General features: G+C 42.5%; 1 protein-coding gene across 1 annotated transcript in view; it reads left to right on the top strand.

The window, feature by feature from the left end:
• Positions 1-17,406, top strand: part of LOC107967993 (uncharacterized) — a 394,524-nt gene that overhangs the window by 368,777 nt on the left and 8,341 nt on the right. The window contains exon 3 of the mRNA XM_063792355.1: positions 13,488-13,646. Within this exon, the coding sequence (XP_063648425.1) occupies positions 13,555-13,646 (92 nt within the window). The 5' untranslated portion in view covers positions 13,488-13,554. The remainder of the gene's footprint in view (positions 1-13,487; positions 13,647-17,406) is intronic.

A 17,406-nucleotide genomic window follows, 5' to 3' on the forward strand; every position in this document is an offset into this window, starting at 1 on the left:
TGAGCAATACTCTAACATTCTATAGTTTTAGCTCTCACATTTAGGTCTGTGATGCATTTTGAATTAATTTTTGTATGTGACATGAAGTAAGTGTTAGTATTTTTTTGAATATTGTTACTCATTGTTCTAGTATCATTTTTTGAAAAGATTATTCTTTACCCATTAAATTGCCATGGCACCTTTGTCAAAAATCAATTGACCATATATGTGTGGTTTTACTTCTGGATTCTTTATTATTTTACATTGATCTATTGATCTATGTTTATGTCAATACCACGCAATCTTAATTACTGTATAAGTCCTAAAAACAGGTAGTGTAAATACTCCAACTTTGTTAGTGTTTTTTCAAAGTTGTTTTGGCTGTTTTGTGTACTTTGCATTTCCATATAAAGTTTGGAATAAGCTTGTCAACATCTACAAAAAAAAGCCTTCTGCAGTTTTAATTGAGGCCTTACGGAATCTATAGATGAATTTTGGGAGAACCGATATCTTAACAACATTGAGTCATCAATCCTTCAACATGTTATATAATCTCCACTTATTTAAATCTTTAGTTTCCCTTAGTCATGTTTTTCAGTTTTGAGTGCAAAGATCTCATACATCTTTTGTCATATTTATCCCAAACTATTTTAGTTTTGGATTCTTGCCATGGACATCCCGTCATGTGCAAATAAAGACATTTTTATTTCTTCCTTTCTAATCTGATGTCTTTTTTTTTTTTCTTATCTTATTGCACTGGCTAGAACAGCAGTCCCCAACCTTTTTGGCACCAGGGACCAGTTTCGTGGGAGACAAGCTTTCCACAGATGGGGGGTTGCGGGGGGATGCTTTCAGGATGATTCAAGTGCATTACATTTATTGTGCACTTTATTTCTATTATTACTACATTGTAATATATAAATGAAATAATTATACAACTCACCAGAATGTAGAATCAGTGGGAGCCCTGAGCTCATTTTCCTGCAACTGGATGGTCCCATCTGGGGGTGATGGGAGACAGTGACAGATCATCAGGCATTAGATTCTCATAAGGAGCACACAACCAAGATCCCTCGCGTGTGCAGTTCACAACAGGGTTCACGTGCCTATGAGAATCTAATGCCATCACTGATCTGACAGGAGGCAGAGCTCAGGCGGTGATGTGGGCACTGGGGAGCAGCTGTAAATACAGATGAAGCTTCGCTGGCTGCCCACCTCCTGCTGGGTGGCCTTGTTCCTAACAGGCCATGGACAGGGACAGGTACCAGTCAATGGCTGGGCAGGGAGCTGCGATTCCTGGGCTAGAACCTCTAGTGCAGTGTTGGAGTGAAGTGGTGAGACCCGGCATTCTTGTCTTATTCTTGATCTTAGGGAAAGCTTTCAGTCTTTCATGTTAAGAATGGCATTAGCTGGCTCACACCTGTAATCCCAGCACTTTGGGAGGCCGAGGTGAGCAGATCATGAGGTCAGGAGATTGAGACCATCCTGGCTAACACAGTGAAACCCCGTCTCTACTAAAAATACAAAAAAAATTCGCCGGGTGCGGTGGTGGGCACCTGTAGTCCTAGCTACTTGGGAGGCTGAAGCAGGAGAATGGCGTGAACCCAGGAGGCGGAGCTTGCAGTGAGCCGAGATCGCACCACTGCACTCCAGGCTGGGTGACAGAGGAGACTCCGTCTCAAAAAAAAAAAAAAAAAAAAAAAAGAATGGCATTAGCTATAGTCTATGCTTTTCTGATTCCTAACCTTTTATATGTAGCCTATTTTTTGTTTAGTTTGCTTTTTTAAAAATCTGATCTATGGTTTTTCTATGCAAACTATTTTGTTGTCTGTTTTTATTTTCTCTTTTTATTACTGGTTTTTGAAGTTGCGTGATGATGTGTATTGATATCTTTTTTGATTTCCTGTGCTGGGAATTTGATGTACTTTTTCCATCTTGAAAGTCATATCCTTCAATTCTGAGAAATTTCATGAATTGTTTCTTTAAAATTTTCTCTGTCTTTCTCTGGTCTTTCTTTCTGGAATTCCTATTAGAGATCACATCTTTTGCATCATCTTTTGATTTTTATATTGTTTCTCTCCTTTCTCTCTCTCTTGCTCTTTTGGCTCTGTTTTCTTGGATAGTTTCTCACATTTATCTTTCACTTATTTCATTGATTTGTTTTTGTTCAACAATCATATTTTTACATTCCAGGACATATTTTGTCCTCTGAGTTTTTCTTATATCTTTTTGGTGTAAATACTGTGCTGGTTTCATTTCATGAATTATAATATCCTCTTTATGAGTTTTTATGTAAATGCCTCTGCTTGTCCCGAATGGCTTTGGCTCCTTCTGAATCCCTTTACCTGTTAATTTTGGACTCAGCCTTTCATGTAGGGGCTTTCCTCTAATGTATGTTTATTCTTTTTATCTGTTAATATTTTTAAATGAGGCACAAAAAAGCTGATTGGAAGCTTTGGGAGGGGCTGTATGATACCTGGTAGGTTTACTGCAGCCTGAAATTTGAATGTTTCATTGCAGGAATATCCAGATGTCAGTTATGTGTAGTTTTGGGGATCTCCCCTCTTCTTGAATCCTTTTGTTTCTCTAGAGAAAAATTTTGCCATCACCTACAGGCATTCTTGCAACTGCACAGAAGGGGACGGAGGGACCCCTAGTTCAGGACATAAGCTCTCATGCAACAGGTCTGTTCTCAGGGCAGCCCTTCTCCCCTCCCATCTGCTACGCTTACTGTCTCCTCCTCTACTGCCTCTCTCATTCCATTTTCTGTAAATGAATCTGCTGCGTTGGAGGAGGGGTCGCTGCCGGTGTGCTGGGGAGGGGAGGGGACTTCCAAGTCTGGCCTCTCTCCCGTGGACTTCAGACTCCTTTTAGTTCTATCATTTCAGACACTGGAATTTCAGGTTCCAGTTCCTTTCTGGTTCTGTAGTAAGATTAGCATGTTTCTTATCATAGCATTCACTTTAGGCATTGCGTTGGCTTTCTTAGGTCTGCTTTCTCTTTATTTCTGATCTCCAAAAAATTTACTGCTGTTCATAAGCCAGTAAAGCCTCCTCTCCTTTTTGATACTGTTTAATTTTCATGTGAGTGGGGTTACAAGAAAGAAAAAATCAATAAAACACGTGTTGAAATCGCCAAGTTTAACCAGGAGTCCCCTGCACTGCTGTCATCATCCTAAATGGCTTTCCTTGGCGATGCTGCCCCCTTACCAGAAACCTAGAGAAGGTCTCAGGAGGTCTCGCTTCCCTGGCTTGTAGTCCATCGTAAGGTTTTGCATTGCTAACTGGAATTTTCTCCTTTATTAGGTCTTGGACATTCACTCTTTTGTCTCACAAAACCCTCTCCTTTTTTTCCTTTGTCTCCCTGTGTCCTTGACCCTTATGGAAAACGAGAGCCAGCTTCCGTTCCTCAGCCTTTCTTCTCTAAACACCAAGTTCCACCATTGACAGAACACTGAGTCCTGCAGTCACATGGACACGAGTAAGGAGAGTTCAGAGGCTGCAGTGGAGTTCCACACGAAGCACAGGAGGTGAAACCCCCTTTTCCTGGCTCCTCAGGAGACATGTGAAGACAACGCGATTAGAGGTCCTTCAGGCATGGATATGTTTGTATCTGCTGAATCCCTATCCATCTCACATCTCCACCTCTAAATGCGCACTTTCGGATATCTGTGAATACCCCCTGTGAAGTGCCTGGTTGGCAGGGGGTGGGGTGTGCAGCTCTGTGTCCAAGTATGAAATGCCCCAATGCCAGTTGCAATTGTTTTGATTTTGGTGTTAGAGTCTAATGTTAGCTGTGACCCCCTCCTTTCCCTTTTCATCTTGAAGAGACTGTCTTCATTTGAAATAGGGAAAGGAAGGGAGTGTAACTCTCACAGGAGTGATGGGAGCCACCCCACACTGAAGCTGCGGTAGAACCTTGAGGTGGAACCATATCTGCAAAGGGTGTTCTTAGAAATAGGAACCACAGTGCTAAACACCACCACCACCTACAGCCCCAGCAATGAGGCCAATCACCAGGCAGACTCTGGCAGACAGAGAGAACACAGCCACAGAGGGATGCCAGTCCCTACAGACAGCAATGAGGCCAATCACCAGGCAGACTCCAGCAGACGGGGAGAACACAGCCACAGAGGGATGCCAGTCCCTACAGAGGACGAGATGATCTCAGTGCTATTACATAAGCGCTAACAGGGTGATTATTCCACCTAGTCCACGAACATGGAATTTTATCTAGTGGCCAGAGATGTCCAAAGAATTGCCACAGAAAGCTTTTCACAGAATTATTAAGTGATTCATGGGCCCTATTCAGAAATGTCCAGAAATAGAAAATGCACGTGGTATTTATAAAGGGGTTAATTCATTATTCTCTTCTCTATCACAGAAAAAGTAGGCTACTGCTGGAACCAAAGGTCCCCAAAATAAAGTCAATGAAACTATTGTGGCCCGAAACTTAGAGACGTTCTTTGAGCATATAAGCGAATTGGACTCAGGGACCTAAAAATCAAACAAATACTGAAAAAAAAAAAAAAAGCATTTTATGGCAGGTCATTGTATAAGTGTCAGAATTTGGATAAAGAATAATAAGGAAAAATTTTTTTTTCTTCTCAAAATACACATACATAGCTATACTTAAATATAACTGTGCCCTTCTTCTCACTGGTACATAACATATACAAAAAAGACAAAATGGAATTATGGCTGGTATTGGGACTATTTAGATGATTCCTATATAATCTGGAAAATGTGTATGATGTAGCATTTATAGGGCACAAATACACCATTGTGTGATGTGTCTTCCACTATTACACCAAAAGCACAAAACACTACAACACAAAACAATTTGGTTTGGCTTTTAAAATAAAATGAGGAATTTAATTAAGCAAACAGACAAAAAAATCCTTTTAAATATAAGATTGGAAAAATCTTTCTAAAATTATTTTTATAGACACAATATCCTGCAGGGTTTTTAGTTTGAAGTAGAAGGAACCCAGTGGTTCAATGAGAAATGGATTTGATGAAACATTGGCTCTGGCAGGCTTAAGAGGTAGCTTGCCAACTTAGTGTTGAAAAAGTTGATGACAAAAGGTTCCTGAAATCAAATTTTCCTCTTTGGACTCCTTCTAGAATGCCTCCAAGTCTGATTTTCATAAAATGAATTCAGGAAGCCAAATCTGTCTTTATCCTATGTTATTATGTGAGAGAATTTTCCATGACCTCGAAGGGAGAACACACGTTTTGGTGAGTTTGCGAGTGAAAATCTTATTATAATTTATTTCCAAGAGAAAAAGACAAATGATCCAGAATGTGCTCACACTCACACGTTTGCCTGTGAAATGTGTCCTGCCAACACAGAAGCAGGGCGCTCAGTTGGACCAGGGGTCTCAGGCCACACTCAGTTCACTCATGTGTGTGGAGCAAGTGTGTTCAGAGACAGCGTCCCTAAAACATCTCTCACCTGGATTTGCTCACTCAACAAGTAAATAGGACCTCTGTATCCTAAGTTCTAGTACACAGAAACATGACATTTTGAATCATCTGAGAAATGCAGTTTGCTTTTAATAGAATAAGGAAAAAATAAAAAACTTTTTTTCTACATTTAAAAACAGCATAGGCCGGGCACGATGACTGAAGCCTGTAATGGTAGCACTTTGGGAGACTGAGGCAGGCAGATTGCCTGAGCTCAGGAGTTAGAGACCAGCCTGGGCAACATGGTGAAACCCAGTCTCTACTAAAATACAAAAATTAGCCGGGCATGGTGGCAGGCGCCTGTAATCCCAGCTACTCAGGATGCTGAGGCACAAGAATTGCTTGAACCCGGGAGGAGGAGGTTGCAGTGAGCCAAGATTGTGCTACTGCACTCCAGCCTGGGCGACTAAGCAAAACTCTGTCTCAAACTAAAAAAAGAAGGAAGGAAGGAAGGAAGGAAGGAAGGAAGGAAGGAAGGAAGGAAGGCAGGCAGGCAGGCAGGCAGGCAGGCAGGCAGGCAGGCAGGCAGGCAGGCAGGCAGGCTGTTCAACACCAACAAAAGTTACAAAAAGAAAAATTAGATAATTGTCCACACCATGCATGTAAACTCACACTGATTGAAGTGGCAACATTTGGTTTGAATATTTGAATATTTTTTCAGCTTTTCTTAAGGCATACTCATGTATCAGAATTACCTAGGATGTTTCCAAAAAATGTGGATTTCTGAGTCCCACCCCAGTAGCAGATAACCATATTAAATACCCCTTAATCTGGGGGTGGGTGTATCTCAGAAATCTTTATTATAACAAACCCTCCAACTAACTGCTTTGCCTATGAAACTTTAGAACCACTGAGTTCAGATAGGTCCTTCACTTCTTTCCTAACATATTAACTAATGAAATGAAAAAAAAAATTCACACCTGAATTTCCCTAGTGTATAAATTTCTTCTTATGCAGTCATTGAGTCATTCCAAACTCTGGAAGTTGAGTTAATTATTTCAACATACCAAAAAAAAAAAAATTGGGCCAGGCATGGTGGCTCCCATCTGTAATCCCAGCACTTTGGGAGGCCAAGGTGGACAGATCACCTGAGGCCAGGAGTTTGAGATCAGCCTGGCCAACATTGCAAAAACCCAGCTGTAGGAAAAAAAAAAAAAAAAAAAAAAAATTAGCCAGGTGTGGCAGCAGGCACCTGTAATCCCAGCTACTCAGGAGGCTGAGACAGGAGAATCGCTTGAACCCAAGAGGTAGAGGTTGCAGTGAGCTGAAATTGCACCACTGCACTCCAGCCTGGGCAACAGAGTGAGAATCCATCTCAAAAAAAAAAAAAAAAAAAAAAAAAGATTTTTACAAAATTGACTTTAAGACCTCAGAGCTGTGTTATGACCACTTGAAATTTGGCTACTGCTATTGAGGAACTGAGTTTTTAATTAAAGTAAATGTAAATAACCACATGGGGCTAGTGGCAGGCGTATGAGGTAGTGCAGACATTGATCATTTCCATCATCACAGAAAGTCCCATCAACAGCCTTGTCTTAGACAATAAACCGCAGTGCCCAGTGCTGCCCAGCTGATTTTGAGAGTGCCTGGATATGTGTGTGAAGTCCCTCAGCTTCTTTGCAGGAAACATGCTTGAGTCAAACGAGGGATTACTCACTTACATTGTATTTTATTTACACGAGACAAGCTATTTTGTATACTGCATTGTGTTTATGGATGAGACGGGCATTGTAATCAGAAGGTTTATAGATAAAACGGAAATGTTCATATTCAATTGCATTTTTCAGTTCTAGAGTTCTCGTGTGTTTTCTTTCCAATTGTTTTTGCTTCTCTATTGATATTTCCTATTGATCCCACAATATTTTTACATTTTCACTTAAATCTTTCAACCTATTTATAATGGTCGTGTTAAAGTCCATCGTCTTTGTCATTTCCAGTCAGTTTCTTTTGACTGATTTTTCTCCTCACATTTTTCTCACATTTCCTTGCTTCTTTATATATCTGGCAAGTTTTTATTGCATGCTGGACATAGTGGATGCCACCTTTTTGAATGTCTGGGTTTCGTTGTCCTCATTTGAAGAATATTGAAGTTAATGGTGGCAGGCAGTTAATTTACGTGCAGCTCAACTTGATCCTCTTAAGGCTTGATTTTAAGCTCAGTTAGTGAATGCCTGCAGTAGTCTTGACTCTAGGGCTAAAGTAACCTTATTCCTAAATCACGTCTGCTCCAGGATGTTAACTAAGTGCTTGGTGTGTTCAACGAGGTCTCTCCATACTGGTTTGTTGGTCCTCATTGTCTTCCAGCCCCATGCCAGTTCTGGAATTTCTACTCAGCTCCTTTCCCTGGTAGTTGGTCTTTGTCTGCTGTTTTGGAGTCTTGCCTTAGCAGGTAGAGCTAAGTATTCAAAGATGCCAGCAGGCCTCCCTGTGGATTTCTGAAGCTTCTCCTCTGAGCCTTCAGCCTGTGCTCCCCTCCAGCTCCACTGTATCTCCTACACTTCTCGACCTAGCAGGATGGCCTTGTCCTGCCCGGGCTCCTCTGGGACCTGCTTTGGGAAGGCTCGTGGCAGGACACTGGGCAATCCTGGGGCTCACCTCTGTTATGGCCCTTCTTTCAGGGAGCACAGGCCTGCACTCTTATTGTCAAGCATCTGAAAACACTCGTTTCACACATTTTGTCCAACTTTATAGATTTTTAACAGCAGAAGTTCTAGTTTGATACCAGTTTCATCATGACCAGAGGTAGAAATGCACATGGAAATTAACTGTCACAGCTAAAAGAACAGTGAGAATTTTCAAACAGTTTAAACAGTAGATCTCCCACTAAAAGAAATTTGCCTAAGAGGACACAGTCCAGATAAGTCAAATACACTTAAGTAGAGACGGTTTTCAGAATTTAACAGACCAGTAACTTGTTACATAATTTCATCAAGTTCTGGACACATGTCCACTGTCCATTTATAAATGAAATCAGAAGAAGGACCTCGTCCTTGCATGAATATGGTTCACGGGACTAGAAAGCAAGAACCATTGGTTCTTCTGGATCCAGGGCACCTGCTTGTATAACTTAGGCGACACTTTGCTCCCTGTGTGCCAAGGTACCCTGGGACCTCACAGCAAGCTCACAGGGGTGCCAACAACATTGATATTTTCAATGTTCAAGGGAAATGCAGTGATAACTGTTGTCTGTGGACACCGCACAAACTAGTAGCCCGATATGGTTCATGGTTCCATATGAGACAGGGCTACAACCCTCATGGCAGCAGCCTTGTCTCTGTGAATCTGGGTTTTGACATTTGCTGCAGTATAAAAGCAAGTACCCCACAAAAATCAAAGCAGAAAATGAAACGAAGGTGGCAGCTGCAAAATCTCCTTCCAATGGCAGGCACACACATGCCATTAGTAAGAAATTATGATTATTAAAGAATTTAATTACAATCTCACTCTTCTGTCTTTTTGGAATTCTTTGGAAAAAAAAAAAAGAGGGTTATTTACCGTGCAGAGTTTCCCACGGTCTGGGTTGCCAATTGCATCCGTGGTATCCTTTATCATTGCCTCTTCCGTGACTTTTCTGGGAACTGACAGTTGGCCTCAGAGTCCTGATACTGTTCAGGTTTGATTCAAGGGCAAAAGGGAAGCAGCGTGACTTCCGGGAGTTGGTGCCATTGAGGGTTAATGCGTGAATCCATTCGTTAATTAGGAGATGTGAAATGCTTTTTTCAAATTCTATCATTACCATAATGTATTAGCTATAATACTTCTACAAAGGAAAAAATATGTCTTCTTGACTGTTAGGTTACCCAGTGGTAGAGTTAGTACAGAAACCAGAATGCACATGCTACAATCTTTCCCTTTATTTACCAGTTTTCAAAATAGCGAATCAGTTCCTTATATGCACTGTATCTTGTGCATTTAGAAACATTATCCTGAGAAGGGGTTCAGAGGCTTCACCACAGTGTCAAAGGGGCTGACAGTGTCCATGGAACTCCCATTTTAGACTATTCCAGGAGTCACAGAGGTCAATTTGACATCTTGGGCTTACAACAAAGATGTTCATTTTAAGCCATGACCTGATTTAAGATTAAGTAAATCAAATTTGCCCTTGGGTTTTTGCCAATGTCAACCCTCCCAGAGTCCACTGCTGTTCAACCTCTCCTCTTCTAAGTCCCAGTGGATCTACAGAGTGATTCCAACTGATCGCTTCCTTTGTCTCCACAGCACTCAATCTTTGCATCTTGGTGGTTGGTGAAATTCCACCTTAGTTGCACTGTGATCTACACCGTATGTAGACCCTACAGTGGTAGCTGTGGTGTAGGGATACTGATTTGAAGTCAGATGATCTAATTCAAACGTTGACTATGCTACTTACTAGCTTTGTAAACATGAAGCAAATTGCTTCACGTCTTTGAGCTGGTTTCTTCAAATGGAAAATGGCAAAAATGATATATAACTTGAAGGACTGTGAGAACTAAAGAAGGAAATATTCTTGAAAGATTGAGCCATTAGAGGTTCTCAGCAAATATTTGTTAAATCTGATTCTCAGTTCCCAAATGCAGGGGATTTGTTCATTAGATCTTTGGTACTGGCCATCGCAGTAAAAGAAAAAAAATTATTGCACTGTGAGATAGTTCCGATTTAGGGCTGTAAGCGATAACACATTCCCATCCATTTCAGCGAACTCTCTCTCTCCCTTCCTCTCTCTCCTTCCTTCTCCTTCCCTTCCCTTCTCTTGTTCTTCTTCTTCTCTCTCTCTGACTCTTCCTCTGTGTCTCTGTCTCTCTGTCTACCTCCGCCCCATACGTGTCTCTCTCCTAGAGGCGCAGGGCTGAGCTCTGACAGTCAGAGCTGTGTGATTCCGAAATGCTCCTGAGAGCAAGTCACACTCCACTCACGGCATGGCTGATCTTCCCTGGGCTCAACGAGGCTGCCCCAGTGAAGACATTCAATGCAGTTGGCTTCTCACCACCCTGGCTTGAAATGGCCACATCGGGCTCTAACCTCGAATCCAGTAGCTTCTGTACTGTGTCTCAGCCATCCCTACACCATCACGGTCCATCCCATTTGGTTAGTCTGAAAAACCAGTGATGTCCTCAGCACTCCCCAGGATTATTTTTTGTGCCCCTCCCTGGTCAGAACGCACGTCCATTTCTGAGAACTGCAACCTCCTCCAGCCATTCACCCACCAGGCCCTTCTCTTCTCTTCCAGATGGCTTGGCATCTTCTTCCGAGCAAGCGCAGCTCTCAGGCCGGGCCTGAGCCTGCAGCCTGTGTGCCCTCCATCATCAGGGCCCCCTCTCAGGACAGGCTACACCGAGGGTGGGACGGCGGACTTCCAGGGACACTTCCAAGTCGTGCCCATGCAGGTTTGGATATTACTGTTCCTACCGATTCCCTGTGTCTCCCTGAACCTGTTTCCTTATTTGTCACAAGGGCATGAGAAACACTCACCTCAGCCTTGTTATAAGGATAAATAACAGATTTTTTCTTTTTTTTTTTTTTTGAGTTGGAATCTCACCCTGTTGCCCAGGCTGGAGTACAACAGCGTGATCTCAGCTCACTGCAACCTCTGCTTCCTGGGTTCAAGCTATTCTCCTGCCTCAGCCTCCTGAGTAGCTGGGTTTACAGGCATGCGCCACCACACCCAGCTAATTTTTTGTATCTTTAGTAGAAATGGGGTTTCACCATGTTGGCCAGGCTGGTCTCAAACTCCTGACCTCGTGATCCGCCTGCCTTAGCCTCCCAATTTGCTGGGATTACAGGTGTGAGCCACCGCACCCAGCCAATAACAGATTTAAAGTGTCTCATGCCTGGCATGTGTCAGCAACCGTCAGAAACTTAACAGGCAGCAGCCCCTTTCCTCCTCCCTCCTCTTCCTCTGTCCAGGGAAAGGCTCTCCCTCTATTTTGGTCTGAAGGCACTCCTCCTGGTCCCACGTTACCCTCAATAGTGCCCCACAGCTCCATGGTGAAAGCCCAGCTGTGGAGTCACACTCCTTGGGTCAAACCCAAGGCTGACACTTACTATGTGATTTACAATTAGGAAAAGGAGACAGGGCTCCTGTGAAGATTAGATGAGGTTGTGAAGGTGCAGACAGCTGGGCTCCTGGTGCACACTGTGTTCTTATTAAACACTGTGGTCACAGTTGTCCATTCTCTGGGATCCTCAGTGCCTCCTGCCATCGGCCTCCTCTCTGCACCCCTGCAGCCCCCGCAGCACTGTAGCTGCCCTCACTCCCCACTCCGAGCTGAGCTCCTTGCAGAGCTGTGTTCTCCGAGCCCCTCCTCCTTTCCGGTCCTGCCCCTCCACTCCACCCGGAGTCGTCCTGTGAGGGCTCACAGAGGCCTTTTACTTCTCCCCACACAATGAACATACTGGGAACTTACACCAACTGGACTTCCTATGGCCTTTGAGATAAGTGATAGCTCTTCCTCCTTGAAGTCTCTCCTCCCTTGGTATGTAACTCCAAGCAAGCTATACTCAATGTACACAAAACCATTTAGCATCTGTCATGGTTTCTCACTGTCTGTAGGATGACGTCTAAACTCTTTAGCATGGCATTCACATGGCTTACGATATGATTCCTGGAAAATAAGGTTCTGGTCTTATTTTCTCTGTTCCTTCATAGGCACCCGACTCCCCAGCAATATCAAAAAATCTTGCAATTTCCCAACCCCAACATCTTCTCCTACAACTCCATGCATTTGCTCATAGTACATTCCCTGCCTTCTCTGCCCTCAAGCAGAAAATTCCTACTCATCCTTTAAGACTCAATCCACTGCCAACCTTCTCAGAGAAGCAAGGCCTCCTGGAGCCATGCAGCAAGGGACTGGCAGAGCAGGGTTCTCCTAGGTTCTCCGAGCCGCACCTGACCTGCGTGGAGCCACCTCTGCCCATGGCCCTGGAGTGTGTCAGTGTGCACAGGTCCCACAAATCCTGGCACACATAACGGTAAAGACAATAGCAAGCCTGGGCGCCGTGCTCACTCTCAGACTGAGGCCAGGATGTTTCCGGATCATTCTCTGTCTTTGAGACCATTTCCCTGACCCTATTCTAGTCCCCACACAGACAGTTCCAAGGCCTGAGAAATAAGCTGAGTTCTGAGCTCAGCCGCGATCCCGTTCATGGTAAGTGAAAGTGAAATGTGATCATTCCACAGAATTAGAGACTGGAAAGAGCTTCTGATTTTGGAAGAACAATTTTGTAAAATGGATTTGTATGCATAACATCCATTGCAGTTGGTGACGGTGGAGTCAGTGACTAATAAAAATGTCATTTCCTGTGATTTTTATAAATTACAGTAAATATGCCAGTAATCACCCACATTAGCTGCTAAAATGCAGGCAGCCAGCTGGAATAGAGGCCAGGGGACCCCACTGAGGCCTCAAGAGGGAGACCCCACAGGTACAAATTGACACCTAGGCAAACAGTAGTTAATACATGCTAGAATTTGGAGAAGGGTAAAGTGTTAAAATAAATGTATGTCAAGCAGACGAATTTGGACTTCTCCATGAGGATCTGTCACGTCAAACAGGAAATCGCTATAAATTACTTGTAATAGTAAAAATCTTGTCATTTATAACCTTTAAGGTGACGGGCTCATTTAACACATCAACTCACAGATCATAATCTAGGCGAGTCGGCCTGGGTATTTATTTCACTTTTAACGTGTAGAAGCTGGGGCAAGCCATGCATGAGCTGCGAAAGCTCTCACAGTGCCCTGTCGGCTCCTCCAGCCGTGGGACAGGCCAGAGAGATAACTGCCTGAGGCTTGGGGGATGAACACATCAAGATAGGAGAGCCCTTCCTGCTCCTGTAAAAATTAAGACATGCCTGAACATGTCATGCCTTGGTTAGTCTCGTAATGAATAAATCCAAATAAATCCCACCATTATTCTGTTTATTTGTTTTACTTATAAGCTATTTGAAGTCATTGGAGCTGAAAGTGTGTTTCAACACGCCGAGCACATTTAGAGTATCTTGTAATCATCTTGCTAACCAGTGCACAGGCGAATGATGAGTGGAATTTTGTGTTTATTTCAGATACCTCAGTATACACTGCCCACAGTTAAGAAACCACGACCTGAGACATTGTTTTGAAGAGGTGAAAATGCCTCCACTCAAGTGGCCCAGGAGCGTGATCCAGGAAGACGAACACACAGAACCATCTTCTGCATTGTTTGAAAATTCAGTGGAAACTAGGTATTTATGAACGAGATGCTTACTGCAGTTTGCATGCACTGAGTAGACATTTGTGGATTAATTCATCTACAGTTGGGGGAGAGGCTTCAAGAGGAGGGTAAGAGCAAAGAACAGACACAGGCCCAGCTGACCATTCCCTTCAGTGAGAAAAAGACCTGCAGGCAGAGTTGAGCACGCGGCTCACATTCACACATGCTTGGCATCATGAACTGTAAGGAAGAGCAAAGTTGGTTTCCAGAAAGACGTTAACTCACAGTCGTACTTCTCTCCACTTCCCTTGCTCCTCTCCCTGGCCTCTCTACATCTCCCTGCTCTCTCCTGCACCAGGGCTTGGTCAGTGCTTAACTCTGGCAGGAGCCACGAGCGCTGCCTGCTGCAACTTGCTAGGATTCAGATGCCACTCATGAGGCATGGGCAAGTGTGAGCACATAGAAACACACACGCACACCTGCACATGCACATGCAGCCTCTGTGGGGCATGTTTAGAACTCCTGGGTCTGCTGGCGGGTACCTTTCCCCCTCATGCTTTCCACGTTCAGCCAAAGCCTACTTCTATTGCAGTAAAAATTAGTCTCCGTGTCTGCCTGTCTGAACACAAGCTAACTTACAAGGAAACATGAAATTTAATTTTAAATTGAAGTTAAAAATTTTCAATTAGACTTAATTTAAAATTTTTAGCTTCATTTTAAAATTTAATTAAATTAGATTTAACTGGTTCCTTGAAAATTGCTGATCTCTCTCTGAACTTAATCCTATTTTCAAAATTATGGTTGGTTTTCTTAGATTGATAAGGTCCTCAGTGTGGTGAGGGAGAGGTATTTGAAGGTGAATATGAGAGCATCTACAGGTAAAGAGTTTAGGCACAGTTTAGATCATGTAGAGAACAACCTGTCATTTAGGGGGAGAAGCTGATTCTGGGAACCAAATTATTCAAATTAACCATATCCAATCTGCAGTGCCAAAACCAAAACCAAACCAACCAGCCTAAATTGTTCACTTTACTTTGGCAGGCACCAAATATGCATATGTGTATCAAATAAAGTGAACAATTGGAGTTCTTTCTCTAATTTAGATAATTTCTGGAAAAAACCCAGCAATCTACATCTTTTGCCTCAATTGCTAGATTATTACTGATGAGAGAATATTTATGTTTTTAACTTTTCTTTCTCCTTTGGGTGAGGTGGCTGGAATGGATGAATGTTTCAATTCTGCATTTCTAAACTCTGCATATCTATAGAGTGGTGTTGCATGTGTTACTCACATATGATTATTGACACATTTATTAATTTACAACAAAGTTAATTTCTATGGAACAATGGATAATTTTGAAAATATTTTGGATAAAATGTTACAAACTCATTATTCAATGAACTCAACAATGCATATTGTATTTCTTTGGTTCTAAGACACTCATTTTAAATATTTTTATCATCTCTGGAATCTAAATGCACCATTACCATCAGTGGCAACTTAGAATTACAATTGGCAGAGTTTTTTCTTTCATAGCAGCATGTAAAATAAAGATGCATCTTATAAATGGCATCTTAGGCTTGTTGAAATAGAAAAAGTGTGTGTGTGTAGAAGTAGCCTACAGATAATTTCTTGTCCAGATGGTCTCAGGGGTAAAAAAAATTGTTTGTGTCAAATATCAGCTATTCTTCCCTAATACTTCTTTATGTAGGGATTATAAATTACAACCCCAAACTTTTGCATAACTATTTTTATTCTAAAAACCTCTTGTCCTTATAATGAGTGGTTCATGCTAGTTTGCAGTGTGTATTTGACAGAGAATTTCTGTTGCTTTGTCCCCCGCTCCCATCAACTAAAAAAATCTACAAATGAAAACTCTAGGAGACCAGTTTCCCATTCGGTACCAAAGCTAAAAATGAGTTCCCTCAACTCCTCAAAAAAAAAAAAAAAAAAAAAATCAAAGTTAGTACCATTGAATGGGGTTTAGCTAATCTTATAAATTTTTAAATAAGCATGACCACTTGCAGCAAAATCCTGTGTTACATTTGTGCTTGTTCTCTGGAAAGTTTAGAAGGCAATTTCTGTAATGCAGAAAAGTCTGTACCACTGACCTCCCAGCCATGCCACAAGATATTTCTGGTCTGAATTCTTTCTGTGTCTTTTCTCAGAGCCAGAAGTCTTGGAGAGCATTGAGAGGCAATTGTAAATATTAAGTCAGTTGGAGGTGATGTGGGAATAGTGGAGGGAAGAGAAACTATGTTTAGTGTTTTTTTTGGGGGGGGGGGAGGACGGAGTCTCCTCTGTCTTCCAGGCTGGAGTGCAGTGGCGCAATCTCGGCTCACTGCAAGCTCCGCCTCCTGGGTTCATGCCATTCTCCTGCCTCAGCCTCCCGAGTAGCTGGGACTACAGGTGCCTGCCACCATGCCCAGCTAATTTTTTGTATTTTTAGTAGAGACAGGGTTTCATTGTGTTAGCCAGGATGGTCTCGATCTCCTGACCTCGTGATCTGCCTACCTCGGCCTCCCAAAGTGCTGGGATTACAGACGTGAGCCACGGTACCCGGCCTAGATTTCTTTAAATTTTAAATGGTCGGGGTTCCAGACAGGAAAATCAGCCATATTAGTGCTACACTAGAACACCTATTCTTACCACAAGCATGCTGGCTGTGGAGCTTACAGAGACATGTGCACACATACATGCAGTGAATATCTAAATTTTGTTTCCTGACAGCTATGCCATTTAAGGGTTGAGGTTGATATTTCTTCACTTTCAGCCCTCTGCTCTCTACCTCATCTCATTCTTTCTGGGACCATCCTATATGCACGATTTAAAGGGAATTACCTATTACTTCAATTATTTGTTTCTTATCAACTGATGTTAAACTACAAGGATTTGCATTGAAAAGACACAAAGAAAGAGCAAGCCATGGCACGTCGCCAGATGAAAGAGTAATGTTCTGGTGAATTTAACCTAAATAATTTACTGCTATATAAAAGTGGAAAAGTGGAAGGTGAACCCTTTGACCAATAAATCTCTCCTGCCCATGAAACCCTTATCTGGTCTCCTCCAATGTATTCCACACGTGGAAGCCATCATCACGGGCTCAGGCTTGTGATTTGTAAACCTTGATCTTCTGCACTCCGTGTCCTAAATATGGATAATTAGCATCAGTTTATCACGCCTCTGCATATTTTCTCTTCTCTCCAAACATGCATGCTTCTGTTGGCTGCCATTCTGCTACAGAAGATTATGGAGACAGATTGCAGAGAATGAATGTGCTAAACGAGATTAGGAAGGAATAGAAATAGCAACTTGGCCAATAAATTCCTCGTGAGAGCCTTATCATGCAATTACACGTTGACTTGCTTCACACTCTCCCAGCCTCTTAATCCAACACCCCCACCAGGAATGAAATTTCACTAATTTCTGAATTACTGCATATCCTCCTGACTTGTTACTGAGAATGGTTGGAAGGAGAAACATTGCTGAAAACAACATGTAAAACTTTATCATAAAAAGCAAACTTTAACTGTCAAAATGGGCGGTATGAATTTGGAATGTTTAAAGCATTTCAGCGTCGACGAATGGATGCACAAAGTCTTGGCATAGAGAGAGATTCAACTTTTCTTTGAGATTCACCAATTCTGCCATTGTGCCACCTTTGGGGATTCAGAACTGGCTGGGGGTGGGGGTGTTCCTTGCTCTTAAACGGGACTATCTGATGTGTTTAAACACAGGACAAAGCACCCACTGATTTTTCTGACTTCTCATTATTACTGATAACAGTCGC

This window comes from Pan troglodytes, chromosome 14, assembly GCF_028858775.2.
Source record: "Pan troglodytes isolate AG18354 chromosome 14, NHGRI_mPanTro3-v2.0_pri, whole genome shotgun sequence".
Classification (NCBI taxonomy): domain Eukaryota; kingdom Metazoa; phylum Chordata; class Mammalia; order Primates; family Hominidae; genus Pan; species Pan troglodytes.